This window comes from Ailuropoda melanoleuca, chromosome 16 (genome assembly GCF_002007445.2).
Source record: "Ailuropoda melanoleuca isolate Jingjing chromosome 16, ASM200744v2, whole genome shotgun sequence".
Lineage (NCBI taxonomy): Eukaryota > Metazoa > Chordata > Mammalia > Carnivora > Ursidae > Ailuropoda > Ailuropoda melanoleuca.
Window position 1 is genome coordinate 57,778,652 of NC_048233.1, and position 21,231 is coordinate 57,799,882.

Genomic DNA, 21,231 nt, shown 5'->3' on the forward strand with positions numbered 1-21,231 from the left:
AAGGTTACTATTGTTATTTTCTAATAAGACAAAAACAAGAGCATAAAACCTTGTCCAAAATATCCATTCAGGTGATACAGTTTGCAAAGCACCTTTCACTAATAATTCTCCCAAATTAATACTAATTAATAGACTAACAATAACTCTAGTCATGCAAACCTTTCTATTCAATTTGATGCATCTTATTTTTGGTAGTAAAATAATTGTGATAGTGCTGTCACAAATGTTAACCTTTTCTCTAAATGCTTAATGTAATTAAATGTCCTAACTCCATGAATGTTTCTCTCCTCATCGTTCCAGTGTGTCCCAATCATCTGACACACTTGACTTGTGTTCCTGTCTCTCCAGACATTGTACCTCATAGTATTTTAGCACACCCAGCATCAATCTACCATTCATTCTATTTAGGGAATCGTCACAGCTTCTGAAGGGGTAGCATGCACACACAAGGTATTTGCCTTTACAGTGAAGGTGAGAATGCACTTCTGGCTGACTGTATTATCACCAACCATTCAAGGACTCCATCCCAGTGTAACACCAGGCTAGAGAGTACTCCTTTAGAATCACCCGCATATCTAAAATGTATATGATTTTATCGTCTTTGAGAGGAGATCAAGCAAAACGATGTCAAATATACCAAGACTGTAATTAAATAAAGCATGAGTGTGTTAGCAATACATGCTCTCTTTTCAATTCAATGAAGTTACGTTTTCTAATTTTGCTTTTAGAGTGCAGACCGCCAGCTTCTAGGATAGGGTTGGTTAACACATGGGTGTTTCCAAGTACCAAGAGGATCTAATACAATTTTTGGAACCTGACAGATACATCTAATTAACGTTGTTTTTTTTTTTTTTTCCAAGAGAAAGAGCACACGCGCAGCGCATGAGTGTGGGGGAGGGGCAGAGGGAGAGAGAGCATCTTAACCACACACCCCCTCAGTACAGAGCTCAACGTGGGGCTTGGTCTCATGACCCTGAAATCATGACCTGATCCAAAATCAAACATCGGACGCTCGACCAACTGGGCAACCCAGGATCCCCCCCACCCTTTTTTTTTTTTTTTAATAGTGTACTACTTTGAACTGCCCCATGAGAATACCAATGCTGTGGCAGAATTAACTCCATGTGGTCAGTGTTTCATTGAGGACGAGTATACCTCATTGTTCAAAATGATAGCTATGGAGGATGGAACATTCTTGGTTCTGTTGATTCAAAGCAGGACATTTCCACTAAAATTGCCTAACAGGATTTGTAGTATATTATGGATGAAATGCTATTTTCCCAGCCAGACATTGGTCAAATTCTCATTCTTGTATCTACTAGCTGTGTGACTGTGAGCCTCAGTAAACTCATTTATTAATTGGAATTAATGATCCATACTTTGCAAGACTATTGAATTGAATGAAGAGGCATAACTCCATAATGCTCCTAGCATATCATAAAGATTCAACAAATATTTGCTCATTGCTTTTTTCACTCACTCATTAAGCTTATCTTTTACCCCAAATTTTGCTAGGCTCAGAGATATCTTCACTAACCAGCTGTTTCTATTATCACTAAAATGTGATATTTATGGCAGAGTGGAATACCAATTATTTACCGAACACTTATCACACAACCTGCCTTACCTCACTTAATTCTCATAACAACTCTTTGGGTTCAGTACTATTACTAGCCTCTTTGTATACCTGAGGAACCTAATTGGCCAAGAGATAAAAGAACTGGCCAAATGCCATACATCTCCCCAAGGGAGAATTGAGATTCTAACCCAGGAAGTCTTAATCCTTCATCTTCTCCCTTAATTATCACTTATCACAGTAGGAATACAGTCCATGGAGGTGAAAGGTGTTAGTGATGTCCATAGAATACTGGCTCTGCAATGCTTATAAGTATGAGGCTGTGAGCAGCAAAAGATGGGGGTCACATTGCATGATAAAATATATTTGGGAGATGATTGAAGAAGGCTGATCAGGTTGGGAGGTTTAGAATTTCGTTGGTTTTCTTCCTTCATTCTTTATATTGCCACCTTGAGCCTTTAATTTTACTTTTCATTTTTTAAAGATTTATTCATTTATTTTAGAGAGAGACAGTGAGGGTGGGAGGGGCAGAGGGAGAGGGAGAAATTCTCAACCAGACTGCCCACTGAGTGGGGAGGCCAAGGAGGGGCTCGTTCCCACAACCTTGAGATCATGACCTGAGCCGAAGTCAGAGTCAGACACTCAACTGACTGAACCATCAGGGCACCCCTAATTCTACTTTTCATAAAACAGCTCACAGAGCCAGAGCACCATTCTACCTTGTGCCTCCAGCCACACAGGCAGACAGACACAGTCACACACACACACAAACACACACACACACATACATACAGTTATTCTGAAATATGCCAATCCATGTAACAGTGAATTTGAAATCCTATGTGACGGTACTCTTGTCTATCGGTCCTGGAAGCACTGTTATTATCACCCACCCTCTCTCTTGCTAGTGTTCTGTAAAATGACAAGGATAGAGAAATCCATATTAACAAGTAACTGATGGTTGAGTCTGCCCACGCTCATGCTGCAGTAAAATCAGATAACTTTGAAGTGAAATAATCAGGGCTTATTAAAACCAACATAATTTGAGTCCAACCAACTAAAATATACATCTGTCTAATCTTGTGAAATCAACATTTCCTTAGTGCTATAAAGCGAGTCCCTTAGGAAGTGATTTATATTAGAGTGGTTAAGATAATTTTCTTTCTGTGAGCTTAATAGTTCAGCTTGCTGGAGTGTTCATTTTATTTCTTAAAACAGTTATGGTCAAATGAGTACATGGTGATTTTGCTTTCATTCTGTAATACTCAATAATCTCCAATAATTTCTGATATTTTTTCAAATAGCATTTTATATTAAGATGGCATAAAAAAGAACTTTGTAGTAATGTTACCAAGCTATGTCAGGATTACAGAAATAAGGGAATTACACTGAAAGAACGGATTGTTTTCCAGTTGTGACAGCCTCACAGTCACTGTACATCTTTTCAATTGTTCGTTAAATCCATTAAGTAAGTCCTCTTGGCTCAATTTTCCACTTATACTTAGAACCTGACACTGTTCAGTACTTGCCGCTACAAGTGCTGTATCATGCCTTGTCCAGTGTGCCAGTCTCTGGGTAGATCAACATCATGACTTCCTAATTGTCTCTGCTCCAGTGCTTGCCTTATGGTCTGTTTTCCATACAGCAGTTACAGGAAGCCCTCATAAAAGGAAAATTAAATATCATCATTTCTCTAGTCAAATCCCTCCCAGTTTCCCACTACATGTAAAATGTAAACTCCTTACTGTAGCCTTCAGAGGCCTTATGAGATCTGGGCCTGTTCCAGCTCTGGAGCATTTGCTAATACGTCCTTTGACTCACACAGCTGCAGACATTCCAGCCCGCTTTTGCTCTTTGTTCATAATAAGTTTGCTCTTATCCCAAGGCCCGACATTGAGAGAAACCAGATTCATACACGCTTCACTTTGTGTCTCCTAATCTTGACTTGAGAGATATTACTAGAAATTTTAAGATTTATTTTTTTTCCCCTCTTTCCATTTCCAGAGGAGAGAGCCTTCTTAGTCTTGTTGGTGCCTACAGGCAGAATCAGGAACAGTACCTGGCACGTAGTAGGTGCTCAAGGAGTATTTTTAGGATCACTGAAATGATAGATGAATGGAGGAAAGCCAAGGAGGTTATTGACACACGTATTTTTGGAGATTCTGCTCTCCATTACTGCTTTGCTTTCCATGATGTCATTCATTGCTGTGATTTTTCCCACCTGTTAAGAATCAGTGCTCTGTTATTTTTCTCACTGAAGACCTAATCTAATTGCATTCCTCTTTTTCATGTAAGTCATAGTGACAAACCTTTTTTAGAGCATTTAAAGACCTCATAGCTATGGCTCTTCTTAAGTAGGAGAGTGCCTATCCAACATTATTCCTATGGGAAGTCCTTCGGAATACCCATTTAGACGGTTCCTACTTTCTATTATTATAGCACTTTGGTTATAATACTATTATACTGAGTTCACTAGATGATAATAATTGCTATTTATATCTGTCTTTTTCATATTACCTAATACATACTGTCTACTCAATGCTGGATGGGTAATTGATGATTGGGTGAATGTATGGAATGATGAATGTGGATAGAAAAAAACACTGGTACACTGACATTGTAGAAAGCATTTATCTTCAAGATTTGCTTAGTTGTGGGGTTGGCTGAATACAGCTCTGGCAGTACCCTCACTGTGACCAACTAGCGTCAGGACTTTAGAACACTGCTAGTGTTGGGAGAAGTAGGCAGCAAAGGAACTGCAATGAATTAAGTCTGGATCTTCATTATCATCATGCTCTAACCACCGAGTAAACTATATATGGACCATTAGGTTTATTCTTCGTAGGAAACTTCAGTGGAATAATAATTTTTAAAATCATGGAATTTATGAGCTGTCGGAAGATCAGGTATTAACTCTATCACTCAGTAGAAAGGTACAGCATCTGTGCCTCAGGTTCCTGATTTATGAAATGGAGATACCAATATTATGTTTTGATTTTTTTTCTTATACTGTAAATCAGGATTGTTTGAATTAAGAGTTTTTGTGAGATGCAAATAAGACAGTGTATGCTGGAAATATTCATATTCATTAACATTAATATGAAAAAATTAATTTGGGTTTGCTGAAATCATCATTAGTTCTCTTTTCACTATATCAGGCTCCCTGCTTCAAAGTATTAAATGATTTTTTCAGCTTTGAGAATCTTGGTTTTTTTTTTAATATAACAGATTTATTGAGATATAATTAACATACCATATGATTCACCCATTTTAAATGTACAGCTCAATGGTTTTTAGTACATAAAAATTATAAAGAATAAAAATAACCTTAAGCCATTACTATTATTATTTTAATCTTCAGCCCCAACTACTCTGGCAATCCTGGAACATGCTATCATTAGTAATGTATGAGAAGGTTGCACAGTAGTGGTTTTGTAGATTCCTAATTACCAGAATTGTGAATTTAAAGAAAGATCAAAGAAAAAGAATATACAGTTCTTCAATGCCTTATATGTACAAATCACGTAGATTATTTCATTTAATCCTTAAATAAGATTTTATTATTCCGGATTTTCAGATTGAGAAACTATAACTAACCTACTTGCGTTAAGCTAATAAATGACATAACCAGGATTAATTTGAGTTTGCTGAAATCATCATCTTTTCACTACGTCAGGCTCCCTGCTTCAACATATTAAATGCTGTTTTTAAGCTCAGAGGATCATGTTTTTTGTTTTTTTTTTAAATATAGCTATAGCAGCTTTATTGAGATACAATTCACATACCATACAATTCACACATTTTAAGTGTATAACTTAAATGGTTTTTAGTATATTCATAGAGGTGTGCCATCCATCACCATAATCAATTTTAGGTTATTTTTATCACCTCAAAAGGAGACCCCATACCTATTAGCAGTCACCTTTTCTTCTTACCCCAATTCCCCAAGCTTCAGGGGGATTCATTTACTTTCTGTCTCTATAGATTATTCTGGACAATTCATAAAAATGGAATAACACAATATTTGGTCTTTTGTGACTAGCATTTTTCACTTAGCATAATGTTTCCAGGGTTCATCCATGTTTTAGCATTGATCAGCACTTCATTCTTTTTTACTGCTAAGTAATATTCCATTGTATGGATAAGCCATGTTTTATTTAGCTGTTCACCAGTTGATAGACATTTGGATTGTTTTTGCTTTTTGGCTATTACAAATAATGCTGCTATGAGCATTGGCATGCAAGTTTTTTGTGAATTGATATTTTCGTTTCTCTTGAGTATATACCTAGGAGAATCATATGGTAGTACATTAAAACTTTTGAAAAACTGCCAGATTGGTTTCTACAGCAACTGCACCATTTTTCATTCCCATCCAAGCGCATGAGGGCTCGACCTCTCCACATGCTCACCAACAATTGTTATTGTCCTTCTTTTTTATAATAGCCATCCCAGTGGCTATGAAGTGGTTTCAGTGTGGGTTTGATTTACACGTCCCTGATAAATAACGATATTGAGCATCTTTTCATGTAAACACATGAAAAGCCAACAGTAGTTGGCTACTGTATATCTTTTTTGGAGAAATGTCTATTCAGATCCTTTACCCATTTTTAAACTGGGTTGTTTGTCTTTTTATTATTGAGTTGTAAGTGTTGTTATGTACATATAGATATGTAGGTGCTCTTTCTGTTTCTTATATGAATGCAAGCACAAATATATGCATGTAAAACATGTTTATTTGCGGGACGCCTGAGTGGCACAGCGGTTAAGCGTCTGCCTTCAGCTCAGGGCGTGATCCTGGCGTTATGGGATCGAGCCCCACATCAGGCTCTTCCGCTAGGAGCCTGCTTCTTCCTCTCCCACTCCCCCTGCTTGTGTTCCCTCTCTCGCTGGCTGTCTGTACCTCTGTCAAATAAATAAATAAAATCTTTTAAAAAAACCATGTTTATTTGCATAGATATACATGTATACATATCCACATGTGTATACATACATATATTTGATATATCTATGCTGTAACTTAATGTCAAGTGCTGATACATATATTGCATGCATGTTTTGTGTGAATGTGTGTGCGTTATTCTGTGTCAGGTGCTGATAAGAGTAATAAAGCCTTATGAGGAGACAGAGAACTATGGGAGGTTCTATTTTAGAAATGGTGGTGAAGGAAAGCTTCTCTGATGCGGTGATGTGAGCTGAACCCTGGCTGCAACGGGAATTGAGCATTCCTGGCAGATAAAGGAGCAAGTGCAAAGAGAGCATGCGGCGAGAGCATACTTAACATCAAGGAAACCAGTGCAGCCAGATTGGAGGGAGTGAGGGTAGAGTTTAGAGGAGAGGGACGAGAAGTGGTAGTAGGGGCCTGATGGTGCTTACCCAGTGTACCATAATGTAGATATGACTTTTACTTGGAGCTACAAAAATATTGGAAGGTTTTGAGTAGACGTTTCATGTAATTTCACTTAAGTTTTAGAAGGGCCACTCTGGCTGTGGATGTGATGAGGGTAAAAGATAGAAACAGGAAGATTGATTAGGAGACTCTTACAGACTTCTGCCAAGAGGTAGTGGGGGCTTGGATTAAGAAACTATAGCTTTGATAAATGATCAACTTCTAGATGTAATCTGACGGTAGTTCAGACCGAAGTGATGGGTGTTTAAATCCTTGTAGTCATTCAACAAACCTTTACTGAACGGCAAAGGCAGGTCAGACCCTATTCCAGATGGTAGGGACAAAGCAGCAAGCAAAAAAGACAACAAAAATGAACAAAGCAAGAAACTGGCCCATAAATACTTTAGTGAGGGAACTAGATAATAAATGAAGATAAATAAATAAAAATAACATCTTGCATGTTAGAAACCGGTATGTGCTAAAGAGTAAAAGCAAAGCAGAAAGATGGTATTTCATGCTCAGTCAACAGAATTTACTTCAGGATCAGGCATAAGGCAAAAGAGAAAATGAGGAGTCAGGATGTTGGCTTCTGTAGCTGGAAGAATGCAGTTGCTATTTACTAGAGTGGAAATTGCTTCTGTATTTTATTATCCATGGGCTTGGGGAAACATTCCTGTGAACATAGATTTTTTTTTTCTTTTAGATGACTTTAGGACCCCTCTCCAGTTGTGCTGTTCGCACGTAGTGACACACTTTGTTCCAAAGATTTTACTAATTTATATTGCTATAGAAAGTAAATGACTATATAGTCATTTACATTTCCCTAGTGTCTTGTCGGCAATGGATATTTTTATTAAAAATGAAAGATGCAAAGATCTGTCACCGTCAACTTAAGGAGGATAGAAAGCTATGTTTATAATTAGAGATTCCACCCTTTTTCATTCAACAAATATATTACAATTTTTATGTAACCCAGTTATTTTTTTAACTTGTGAATATTTTATGGCTTCAAAGATTCCTAAATCATCATCTCTCCAATACTACAAGAGGCAGTATTACGTAGTGGCTACGAATGTAAGGTTTAGGGCCAGATTTCCTGGGCTTTCCTTCTGCCACACACCAAATGTGAGACTGCCTACATTTCCTCACTGGTAACGAAGGCTAGTAACAATACTTTTAAAGGATTTAATCAAATGATATGTGAAAATAATATGGCACCCTTCCCAGTGTTCAGACCAAAAACATTGGAATTATTGTTGACTTTTCTCTTTTAAATGCAAGATCCAATAGAATTCTGTTAGTTTTCCTTTTAAAAAAAAATACATCCTCAGTTTGACCATTTCTTAGTCTTGATACCACCCTGACCCAAAGCACATCCTCTCTACCTGATCATTGCAGTAACTCCTAGCTGGTTTCTTTGCCTCTGGCCTTGGCCCCTTCAGCCTATTCTCATGGCAGCAGCTAGAGTTCTTTTGTTGAAATCTACTCAAATTCACTCTGCTCAAATTCATCCAATGGCACTCTTTAACTCAAAATGAGAACCAAAATCATTCTACCTGTCCCAAGCCCTCCCTAATATGCTCCCACTTCCTCCATTACCACTTTAACATGATACCCTGCCACCTTCACTCTTATTCATTCCTCACCAGTCACACTAATCTATTTGTCTGTGAATAGACAAGAAAAGCATGCCCCCACCTCAGGGCCTTTACACTTGCTGTACCCTTTGCCTATGATGTTCTTCTCACAGAGGTTCACTTACCATTTTGGCATCTTTGCTCCAGGTTACCTCAGGGAGGCCATCTTTAACCACCTTATTTAAAATTGCAAATCGCTGCCCTCCCCATTATCTTCCTGCCCTGGTTTTTTTTTTTTTTTTTAGTTGACCATATCAATATTTAGTAGATAGGGGTTATATTTGTTCTTTTCTTAACTTTATCACTGTCAACTTCATGAGGGTAAGGATTTTTGTTCATTGTGATTCCTACTCCCTTCAAAGTGGAATGTCCCTGGTACACTGTAGATCTAGCTCAATATATTGATTTAATGAACGAAGGATACTTGATACCTATAACAATTAAATAATTATTAGCAATCCAGATGAAAAAGAAAACAAAACATTAGTTATAGGAATATTGTGTATAAAGTTAGTGTGAGAAAAAAAAATCCAGTATTAACAAAAGAATACAAACCAAGTTAAGACATTTTTATATTCAGGAAACTATATGTTAAGTCAGTAAGTGTAGAGATTTCTTGTTTCTAACCTGGGAACACTGTAGGAACATCGTAAAAGACAAGACAGGAGAGGTAAATTTACATTACGATGACAGGAATTTGCAATCTTGCTAATAGTAAAAGGAAAAAAAGAGAGCTATTATTATATACAGAAGAATCCTTCCGTATAATTTCAAGAAAAACAAGAAGAAAGGCAAACATATTTACATTCCTAACAATAAAAGGAAATTTTAAAAATTATGTCACTTATGATCCAGATTTTCCAAAATAACAAGCCCATCTTTTCTCTTTTTCTTTTTAAATTAACTCATCTACTAATGACCAAGTTATGCTAGACTCTGTAGTAAATTAAACACACATGAAAAAGAGATTGAACATGGTCCTGTGATAATTTTGTCTAAATTCAGAAAAATCAAAAGAATCACAAAAAGAAGGGAAGGAAGGAAAGAAGGAAGAGTGGGAGAATGAAAAGGAGGGGAAAACCAAATGTGATGGAATTCAGGAGAGAAAGGATCCATTCTATTTGGAGCTTTGGGGCAGGAAGGAGCAGAGGATCTGAAAAGCTTTCATGAAGTTGGTAGCATTTGGCAAGTCTTTCAAAACTGAGCTTTCTTCCAGCAAGATGATGATGTAAGGATGTTCCTGTTCCAGGAATATTTGTGTCATAGGAATTAAGGAGAAAGAAGAGAAAACTGAATTGAATTAAAATTAAACAAAACAAAATATAAAAATCTCTGCCTAGAGAATGTAATTGTGAATGGAATAAGTTTTAAATGAGTGGAAAACTTCTATGAACTGTATTTCTTATATTCCATGGTAAATGAGATATATTAACATAAATTGTATTTTCTCTTGTAAACATTAAGTTAGTAATCGCAAAGTTATTTAATCATAGAGGAGAACCCTTTGAGACCTTCTTCAGAAACCTCTATTACAGATGAGAAGTCAGACTGCCAGGGAAAGCGCTGAGGTAGGACCTGGCGGGTTTAGGATGAGGCATCACAGGACTGTGACCCGCAGGCCGATGCATGCTCCCAGCTTACGCTGCCCATTTACCTTACTGCTATTTAACCAGAAAGGTCTCTTCCTTGCTCTGGATATCAAAAGAAAGAAAAGGATGGGGCCAGAGAGAGGAAGGGAAGATAAGAAGACAGGCAGAAAGGTAAGAAGAGAGAAGGGAGATGAAAGGGAAAAAAATGAGAGAGAAACTTTTGTGCCTTACAAACCAGCAAGCTGGACATGATGGGGTTTTGGTAACTGATCCAACAAATTAACTCCAAAATTTCAGTTTCTTCCTCACTCATCTGACACCTGTTCAATTCAAGTCCAGGTTTTGCATTTTTTTCCTTCCATCTAGACCATTCTTTCTCCAGTTACCTGTGTCACTTACTGCTTCACCTTCCTGCGTCTTTGCTCAAATGTTATTACAATTCTCTACTAAAATAACATCCTCCTCCCCACCTGTGAAACCCACATCCTTCCTTTCTGCTGTCTGTTTTCCAGTGCACTCACCGAAAAACACACTTGCTATTTCCTTAATTTGTGTTGTTTATTGTTTTTCCCCTTGGACGTGAATGTTCCATTTCCAACTATTAAAACAATGTCTGGCATATCATGGGTGTTTAACTAATAATTGTTAAATGCATAAAATGTAATCTATGTAAATCTAGGGAAAACATTATAGTATATTCACAAACATCAGCTTTGGAGTCAGATCTGGATGTGTTTCAGTTCTAGATGCACTCCTTACTGAATTAGTGACTTTGGCATGATACTTAATCTCCATCTGCCTTAATTTATTTACTGCTAAATGTAGGTAAAAAGCATACCCACATGTGTACTGATGTTATGGGGATTAAAGGAAATAATGCCTGTAAAGTTTCTGGCTCTTAGAATATACTCAACAACTGTTAACCATCAATTAGTGTTAGCTAATTTTGATAGATCTGGTTTTAATCATAAGTGCTTAGAACATTTTAACATAATTGGCAATTAATAACATACTAAGACATAATACTACCTGTCCAGTTTTAATTTGTACCACTGTTAAGATTCTGATACTCTAGCTGTACATGGCATAATACGTTATAGCAGATTTTAAGCATCCTAATAAAATAAATTAGTGCATGTATTATAAACAATTTTCTATTCTGTTATAATACTAAGTCAAATGATTGAAATCTTTAAAGCATTGCACATAGTTGTCTATGATAAAATTTATGTTTGATAGGTGTTAATGGATGGACTAAAATAACTCTCCCAAAACATTTCCTTTTATTTGAAAAGGCTAAATATACACGATTCTGTCTGTGTTTGAATTTGAAGAGGTACTTCTATCACATTGGCTAGAAGATTGTGTGAAGCACGCCAGCAGTTCCTGGTTGTCCTTACAGCCCCCAGAGAGACTTCTTGTTTTATACTCTTTTGCACTGATTCTAGCTTGTTCATTGTTCATATGTATTCTCACAAGGTCCTACGCTTTTTATAATTCTAATGGTAATTAATTTTCAGTATTCTCTCCTTGTTTGAGGTTATAGTTTCATTTCCAACCCTGATATTTTTTTAAATGTTTTTTCTTGTAATGTTTGTGAGAATTGCTTCTATGATTTCTCAGACTTCTGTCACTCTTCAGTCAAATTCACATTTAGAAAACCTTCCAACTTTTAAGAAAACAAATTCTCAAAACTAATACAGTTTTTAATTAAGCAAATAAATGTTTGGGAATCTATTGAATTCTTAGAAATATCTTCATCTGGGGCACCTGGGTGGCTCGGTCAGTTAGGTGTCTGCCTTTGGCTCGGATCATGTTCTTAGGGTCCTAGGATCGAGCCCCATGTTGGGCTCCCAGCTTGGCAGGGAGCCTGCTTCTCCCTATCCCTCTGCCACTCCCCCTGTTTGTGCTCTCTCACTTGCTCTCGCCTTCTCTCTCTCAAATAAATAAATAAAATCTTAAAAAAAAATCTTTACCCTTCTGTTCAAAAGAGTTGATGAGTTTGCATGATTCTAATTTTAATTTCTAAAAAGTTTAAGTCCATTAAACAGCAGAAATGCATTTAATTCTTACAGAAGTTACTGTAGTGTCAGTATTAATCCACTAACAGGGAAGCTTTCATGTTATTCCCCTTTTTTTTTTCTGTTTTTGTTTTCTCTTTGGATGGATGGGTCGTAAGAAAGTTATACTTGGCTAAAACTTGGAAAAGCATGAATTAAAAAGAGATTAGTACATTTAAAGAGAGAGAAAAGAAAGAAAGATAAAAGTGGATATAATTTTCTCTTTCTCTTTTCTAGCCCTAGGGAAAGATAAGGATTACATGGATGAATCAGAACATGCTAATTATGACAGATCTCGGCTAATCAAAGACTCTGTTCCCAAAGATAATTCTGAATCCAAGGCAAAATTGTCTAAGGTAATGCAAACTAAGCTATCAATAAGTCACTTGTAAACAGTATTTCTAAAACCTTTCGATTCTTTTCAATATTAATGTATATTGTGCTGGAGAAGAGAAGAGCACAGGCGGGTTAATATGTTTCGTTAAGAACTTAAAAGTGGAAAGTTGTATGAAGACATCATATTCATTTATGTTATCAAAAAAATTTTAAAACAATCTGAAATGTAAAATTAACATTTAGAGGGTTATTACCTCATTTTTTCATAATTTTTGAAAGGCAGTATGATTTCATGAGAACATGGAATGGACCAAGATTTGAATTCTAGTTCCACTCCTTACTGTTTGTGATCATTTAAGCAGGTTAATTCAACTCGCTGAGCCTTGTTTTTCTCATCTGTAAAGTTGTATTATGTTGTCTGCTTGACAGAATTCTTTGAGGAGTGCCTGAGATAACCGTATGAATGTATTTAGAGCTAGGAAACGCTGACTATGTGGCGGGTTTTTATAACAACCTGGAAGCTGAGAATATCTCATTGAAACTCTAATTCATAGCAGATGAGTAACTGGGTTAGAGTTCAATTAAAAAAAAAAAAAAAACCCTGGCTGTAGCAGTCCCACCATCCCTCAAACAAAATGATTTTGTGGACCCTTCAAAGCATCTGAGTTTGGTCGTTCGACACCGAATATGTCACTTTTTGATATGTTCCAAGACAAATTCTGTCACAGTCCAAGCTCACTTTTTTTTTCTCCATTATTTCCTATTGATTAAAGTGGGAATGCCTTTGTAAAAGAAATTTGCAAGGAATGACACCTTTCATTGTCACTGCATGGCGAATAGTCACATCTTTGAATATATATTTCTCTAATGTTTGATTTGGTTTGGCTTGGATTAATTTTGCAAATCCCTTCATTAGTCACCACTAAAACATCAGAGAAGAAATACGGCAGAATTTAAATATTACTCTCATAAATTAGACGAACGTTGATAAATAGATGTAGGAATAAATGCTTGCATCAAATTTCTTCATTCCTCTTTTGTTTTGTTTTGTTAAATGGGGTCAGTATTTTCACCAATAATTCTTAGGTTATCTTTACAAATCAGCGGTTCATCTATCCTCTGTTTACTTCATCTGCCTCCCGTGTCTGTCTGATCAACATGGTGTTTAGAATGTTTCTACTATCTGTAAACCATTGTTCCAAGTCTCTTGAGAGAAGGAGGAGTTATCAGAAATATTGAGGAAAAAACAGAAGTTGTTCCTCAAGATGCCCATAGCAGCAATAAGAAGACAAACACAGTATGCTTTAAATAGAAAATGAAATAAGATTAAATAAAATCTGGCACATCTGCTTCTCTAGAATTTACCACATGCCACCAATGATACCTGCCATGTCATTTCTGTTCAACAGTAGCCATTTCTCAGTCTCACTTTGATTAGACTTGAACTGTATGTAGAATATGAAAGTTAAGAAGAAATAGTTAAGGCCCTGGGTGACATGGTCAGTTATGCAGCTTACTCTTGATTTCGGCTCAGGTCATGATCTCAGGATCCTGGGATCAAGCCCCAGGTTGGGTTCTGCACTCAGCAGGGAGCCTGCTTGAGATTCTCTCTCTACCTCTGCTCCTCCCCCTGCTCTCTCTGCCACTCAAATAAATAAATAAACCTTAAAAAAAAAAGAATAGTTAAACGTGTATGCATATTTTATTTTTGATGTTAAAATAAGAGAATGGTGTGTGATGATAGTAACAGGCCACAGTTGTTCAATCCAAGAAATGCTAGTGTAATGTCTTATTACACTGAATACATACTGCCTGAATACATACTTTTTTGCCACTGCACTTTTACTCAAAATGTAAAAAAAAAAAAATGTCATGCATCACCTAGATGTTTTTAGACTCACTCTTTTAGCTTCTATTAAAATATGTCTACTTTATCCTTTCCTAGGTTAGAGCACAGCATAAAGCCATTTGAACAAATGGTCACATGAAAAAAAGAAAAAATGTTTAAAAGCAATTAACTGGGGCCCCTGGGTGGCACAGCAGTTAAGCGTCTGCCTTCGGCTCAGGGCGTGATCCCGGCGTTATGGGATCGAGCCCCACATCAGGCTCTTCCTCTATGAGCCTGCTTCTTCCTCTCCCACCCCCCCTGCTTGTGTTCCCTCTCTCCCTGGCTGTCTCTATCTCTGTCGAATAAATAAATTAAAAAATCTTTAAAAAAAAATAAATAAAAGCAAATAACTGGTTATTTGCTTATCTACAAATGAAGGGCAAAATAATCTGCTTAGAACATGTTATTTGTGTACATTTGTCACAGGGAACCTCAAAGAGCAGTGACATATATTTCTACCATTTAGATTAGTATCTAGATATCCTTCCACTTATAAATTTGTCAACTTTCCTCTTACTCCATCCCACCACTAAATGATATGAGTATTTATATGCATAAATTAGATTATATACATTTTAAGATGGACCTTATGAAATTGACAAGATTTCTTCATTTTTGTGTTACAAAACAGCTACTTTCATATTGTTTAAATTAGCATGTATTAACATATGTATAAATTCTGTGGCTAAAGATCTTATCTCACACATTATTTGGTTGGGATAATTGTACTGGTTGCAACCAGCCCTATGCATATTATGCAATGCATTTGATATTTTATTTCTTTACGAAAGGTACTCATTTGCAAAGGGATCATTTTAGAGATGACAGAACAAGTTTATAGAGTCAACAGGAAGGGAGCAAAAATCCCAGGGGAAAGTGACTGCTAATGTAAACTATATTGTGAGTAATAAGTATTGGATTACAGAAAAACAAATGGAGCTTTCCAATAAAATTTGCCATCAGCTATAAACTAGGTTCATAGGAAATAACTCCCAATCCTCCAAGATGGTATCTTACATTGAATTTATGAGGAAGTCTGTTGAGCTCATCAACTCTAAAAACAAACAAGCAAATCTAGAAATGTATGGAGTGTTTGATTTGTCAACTATTGTGCAAATATTTCCTGAATGATCTTGAATCACTGTGGTGAGTTTAAATTTTGATAACATATCCACTGCTTATGATAATTTAGTAAGCTAAATATATTTGCAAGGCACTGTAGTTTTTTCTAGAATTAATTGTCAGAACAATGAGTTGTATCCTTGGGATATTTTACTTCAAATCATGACCTTTTGGGGGCACCTGGATGGCTCAGTTGGTTAGGCATCTGACTCTTTATTTCAGCTCAGGTCATGACCTCAGCGTCAGGCTCCAATCTGGGCATGGAGTCCACTTAAGATTCTTTCACTCCCTCTGCCCCTCCCCACCAACTCTCACTTTCTGTCTCTCTAAAACACACACACACACACACACACACACAAATCATGAACTTTTGGCATGTCATTTATACCAAAATACTTTAATATTTTAGAAAACAAAAACATCTACAATATTGATATTGGCCATGATGAAGTAGCAATGAAAAAGGAATAGCAAATAGTAGTAAATATTTATTTGGGAGCTACTATGTGCAAAACCTGGCATTTGTAGAACAGTGAAAGATGGCACACATGGACGGGTTTTGCTCTCCAAATATTGGAGTGCAGTACAGGATGCATGCATATAAATGGAGAGGCCTAAGAGGCTCTGGAAATGAGAGATGACACTAACTATGGGGTAAGTCTAGATTTAGCTATACTCAGGCTTTTTGGTAGGGGCCAAATTTAAATAACTCCAAGGCACTGTAGTAGATGGAAAATAGGCCACAGTCTTTCTTCCTCATATCCACTGTATTTTCAATGAGACATTACAGCATCTCCCATCAAGAGGTAGAATCGTTAGGATGGCCTTTGGCTTTGTTTTGGCCAGTAGACTGCTGCAAAAGTGACAATGTGCCAACACTGAACCTTGGACTCGAAAGATCTTGCCCCAAGGGAAGCAGAGATGTGAGAGAATTCAGTTTCAAAGACCGGGAAACTCAGACCCTGTAAAAGTCCAGCTGAGATCAGAAGAACTACGCAGCTGGGCCCAGTCTACCCATAGAATCATGATCTAAATAAAAATCGTTTGCTGATGATTTGTTTCTTGGCAGTAGGTACACAGATGCAGCCATAAATGTTAAAGGATAGTGTGTTGGCTGATACCAGCTGATTGTTAACATTAAGTGAATTCTTCCTCAATTACTGAGAAGATTTGAAAAATTGTCCTTGGGTTTTCCAAAACATACTTATATTATCCATTTCGCCGTACAGAGCCCAAGTATGTTTTAAATGTCATAACCTAAATAACATGATATCTAGCCAGTCTATCTTAAACATTCTGACATTGTTTATCTTAAAGAAAAAAAACTCTATTTACAGAAGTGTTTTCTTTGTCATAACATTAAGTCAGTGTAGAATTCCAAGATTACCTTCAGTTGAACTATGTGTATATAGTTAGAAATCACAAATACCCACTAAAATTGGTGAAGAACTCATTTTTAAAGCAAAGCTATTTCTTTTTTTACATTTTGACAAAGTCTCTGTCACACCTACATGAATAAGAAATTTCAGGAAGCAAATTTGTAATGTAAGAAAAGGAAAAGTTCTATAAATCCATAGACTGAGGCACCTGCTCTGACTGCAAGCAAAGTTCTAGAATAGAAAGGGATTGTTTTTTAAAACAGTTTTGGTAAGTATTGCCTTTTTCTGTCTCATTAATATCGAGAGCCTTGTGAATTACAAATAAAGATAAGATCATACAGCCAGCTGGATGACCCTCGGAAGCAAAATCCCTCTCTGTCAAAGAGCCATGTCTTACACACCAGCTGAGGTCTCCAGATGTGGGTAATTTACAGGGAATATCTACAGTTAGTTTAGGAGAGAAGGAACAAATCTGTGAAGCAGAACCGTGGTTTCTGTAGTGGACATTAATGAAGAATTTCCTGCTGCTATTATCCTTCACAATGCCGAAAACAATTGCAGATGTTACCAATAATGAATGAGACTGGGAATATGAATCTATATTCCAAATTACAGTGACTTCTCCTCTTAAAGGATGCTGGGTATCAAAACAGGAAAGGGGCGCCTGGGTGGCACAGTCGTTAAGCGTCTGCCTTCAGCTCAGGGCGTGATCCCGGGGTTATGGGATGGAGCCCCACATCAGGCTCCTCCGCTATGAGCCTGCTTCTTCCTCTCCCACTCCCCCTGCTTGTGTTCCCTCTCTCGCTGGCTGTCTCTATCTCTGTCAAATAAATAAATAAATAAATAAATAAACAGGAAAAAGGTTATGGATCAGGAAAATCTTAGCATGAATATTTTAGCAGTTCATTAAATTTAAATTTCAAAGCCATTCAGTTTGACTGTGTCAACTGGCATTGGCAGATGGTGTTCATCTTTAACTCAACTGGTAACAGGAATAATTTTCTATTAAGGCCGGAGGCACATTGTGTGTTGGAGAAGGTGAAAGGAAGATGGCATCTGCAGTCTCCTACAATAGGTACCCTTCATGTGGACATTGGCAGCTATTTCATGTGCCTCGGTGGCTCTTTGCCTCCAAATAATGTGCAGGGATCATTAGTGTTCTGAACGTACATATTTTTTTTCCGAGTAATTGTGAAATAATGATGACTTAAACTATAAGATAAATGACTAAACTTAGCCCTATGGGGCTGCCTTAATTAACAAGATTATATATGAAATTAAATGCTAATTATTTGCATTTATTGGGACAGTCAGTTTCTAAGGAAAATCCTAATATTTATATAACTTTAGTACCTGAAGTAACATTTTTATTTAATAATACCATTGTGGGAAATGGTACCCTAAATATTTATTTTTCATATATATTATAAAACATGTAATAAGTTACCTTGGTTTTTTCATCTTTTTGGCCAGCGTCTTAAATTTATTTTTTTGCCTCGTCTAAGAAGACTTCTTTCCAGCAGCCCAAAAGATGCTTGGTCTTGCCTGCAGAGTCTTTGCCTGATATAGAGGAAAGAATTATCCTCCTTGCAACCATAGGAGGCATCTCCTTTCCTTGTGCCATTTAAGTACTTAACTTTGACCGTCAGAAAACTTCCCTAGTGGGGCGCCTGGGTAGCACAGTCATTAAGCATCTGCCTTCAGCAAAAGGTGTGATCCTGGCGTTCCAGGATCAAGTCCCACATTGGGCTCCTGCGCTGGGAGCCTGCTTCTTCCTCTCCCACTCCCCTGCTGTGTTCCCTCTCTCGCTGGCTGTCTCTCTGTCACATAAATAAATAAAATCTTTAAAAAAAAAAAAAAGAAAACTTCCCAAGTAAATACTGGGGACTTCTGCCACACTAGCTGATTGCTAGTGTAGATTTTACAGAAGATTTAGTATAAGATTTTCTAGAAGCCTTCCACATTAACTGTGGATTGCTTAAACCTAAATGTGGTGTGCGTATATGTATGTGTGTGTGTGTGTGGTGTGTGTCATGATAAAGGCAGCATTTCACATCAGCAATGAAATATTGGTCTTCCAAAAGATGTGCAAACGTTCTCAACATAATAGGTCATTAAGGGGTTAAGCTATTTTTAGATGCCTACTGGACATCTTACACCAAAATGAATTATTGAAGGGCTAAATAGTTAATAAACTTGAAATGAATACCTAAATGTAAAATAAGCATTTTTTCCTAATTACAGAACAGTAAAACGACCTTTCTAAATGGTCTTTTGAAACCCACAAGGAAATTGATCGTGGAAGCCGTGATAGATTTGACTATTTACCTACTAATCAGTGTCAAAGTTACAATAAAGTTAGAGTAAAGGATAAACTTATGATAATGAACTGACACAAAAGAAAAGGTAGAGGCCAAGCAGTAGTTCATATTCTTAATTTACAAAGATATATAACTGATAAATACAAGAGTGAAAAAAATTGAAAAGTGGTATAATTTAAAACATGAAACTATTAGCAGTACTAGCAATTGCAGAAATATAAGCAATTTTTTTAAATTTTTTATTATGTTAGTCACCATACAGTACATCATAGCTTTTAATGTAGTGTTCCATGATTCACTGTTTGTGTACAGCACCCAGTGCCCCATGCAATGTTTTTTTGAATCAAATTAGATAAGAATTTTGAAAAAATAGTATTGACACTGTAAACTGTTACTCATTATTGCCTGCTGGTAGGTGTGTATACTGAGCCTCATTTTCTGGAAAACAGTGCATCAATAAGGATTAAAAGCCTTAAAATAATCTTACCTTTTGACCCACTTCCAAGAATTTATCTGGAGAATGTAAGTAGATGTTAGCACATATGATTATGTTTAAGGATGTTTCTCACACTGTAGTTTGTGAGGGGCTGGGGGGAACTAAACACAAATGTTTGAGAGTAAGAGATAAAATTAAAAATAATAATGCCTTCAAATAAGATGATTGAAAAATAAACTTCCAAACTAGTTAAGAATGATGGGAAATGGTCATAATGTGTGATTATATAAGAAGCTTGTTATAAAAAGCAACATGTACAGTTTGATATCAATTATATAAAAATATCTCTTATTGAGAAAATATTCAGAATTTTACACAACAGTTTTTATAGTGTTTATCATTGGGTGGTAGAATTCAAATGGCCTCAAGCTTATTTCATGTATTCTTAAATTTAAGCCAAAGGTGTTATCATATTACCCCATTTTAAAATTTTACAGAGCTAATTAATGACTGAGGCAAGATTTGAAAAATAATAGCATTATGTTTCCTGAAACTACTTTTCTCTTGCTACACTAGCAAGACAAGAACAGTTCAAGACTTCATCTTTGTAGTCTGGTAACCATCGTCATTTGCATTTCAGTCTGACCCCCTAATATGAATTCATCACTTATACACCAGACGCCGTGGTAAACGGTTTGTAGGCATTATCTCATAACTTCCCATAATTCAGGGAGAGTAGTAGTCTCATTTTACTAATGAAGAAAGTAAAGGTTAAAGGTGTTAAAGTTTCTTGTCCAGTCTCTGAGCTAGACAGGAACACAGCTGGATTATAGCATGTCTTTCTGATTCCAGAACCCTCTGCCTTTCGGACTGCAGTTAACTGACTTACAGTTAACTGTTAGAAGTACACTTACCTATTAATTACATCTTTATAAAACCTTGAAACATTGCTCTGAGGTAGGCAGCTCTGCTTTTTCTTTTTTTGGTAAAGATATATTTATTTATTTTAGAGAGAAAGAGTGAGCAAGCTGGGGGAGGGGCATGGGAGGGAGAGAATCTTGAAGCAGACTCCCTGCTGAGCATGGAGCCTAATGCAGGGCTCGATCCCAGGACCCTGAGATCATGAACTGAGCCACACTCGAGAGGCTGCCCAGCTGACTGAGCCACCAGGTGCCCCTCTGCTTTTTACTACCTGTGTGGCTACGACATCCCAGGGGTGGATTGACCTGATTGGAATTTACTTTTATATCAACAAATAACTAAGTAAAAAGGCAAGGAGTTTATTTCAACTTAGTTTTACTAAACTTCAGCAAAAGTAGCCACAAGGGAGAAGGTATATATTCCTTGGGGTTACAGAATAATCAGTGGATGAAATAGTTTCAAATCCATCTACCATATAGAATGGAGACATTTTAATTATGAGAGTAGATTTAGGTGAGGGATGAATTTGATGAAGTTGATGTCTTTAGTTTTTTCAAAGCTATATAGGAAAAGATATGCC

The 21,231-nt window shown here is 36.7% G+C and overlaps 1 protein-coding gene across 2 annotated transcripts in view; it reads left to right on the plus strand.

The window, feature by feature from the left end:
• ANO3 (anoctamin 3) overlaps positions 1 to 21,231 on the plus strand; it is a 397,040-nt gene that overhangs the window by 219,475 nt on the left and 156,334 nt on the right. For both annotated transcript variants that reach the window (XM_034645910.1, XM_019807105.2), the window contains one exon: positions 12,486 to 12,604. In XM_034645910.1, the coding sequence (XP_034501801.1) occupies positions 12,486 to 12,604 (119 nt within the window). The remainder of the gene's footprint in view (positions 1 to 12,485; positions 12,605 to 21,231) is intronic.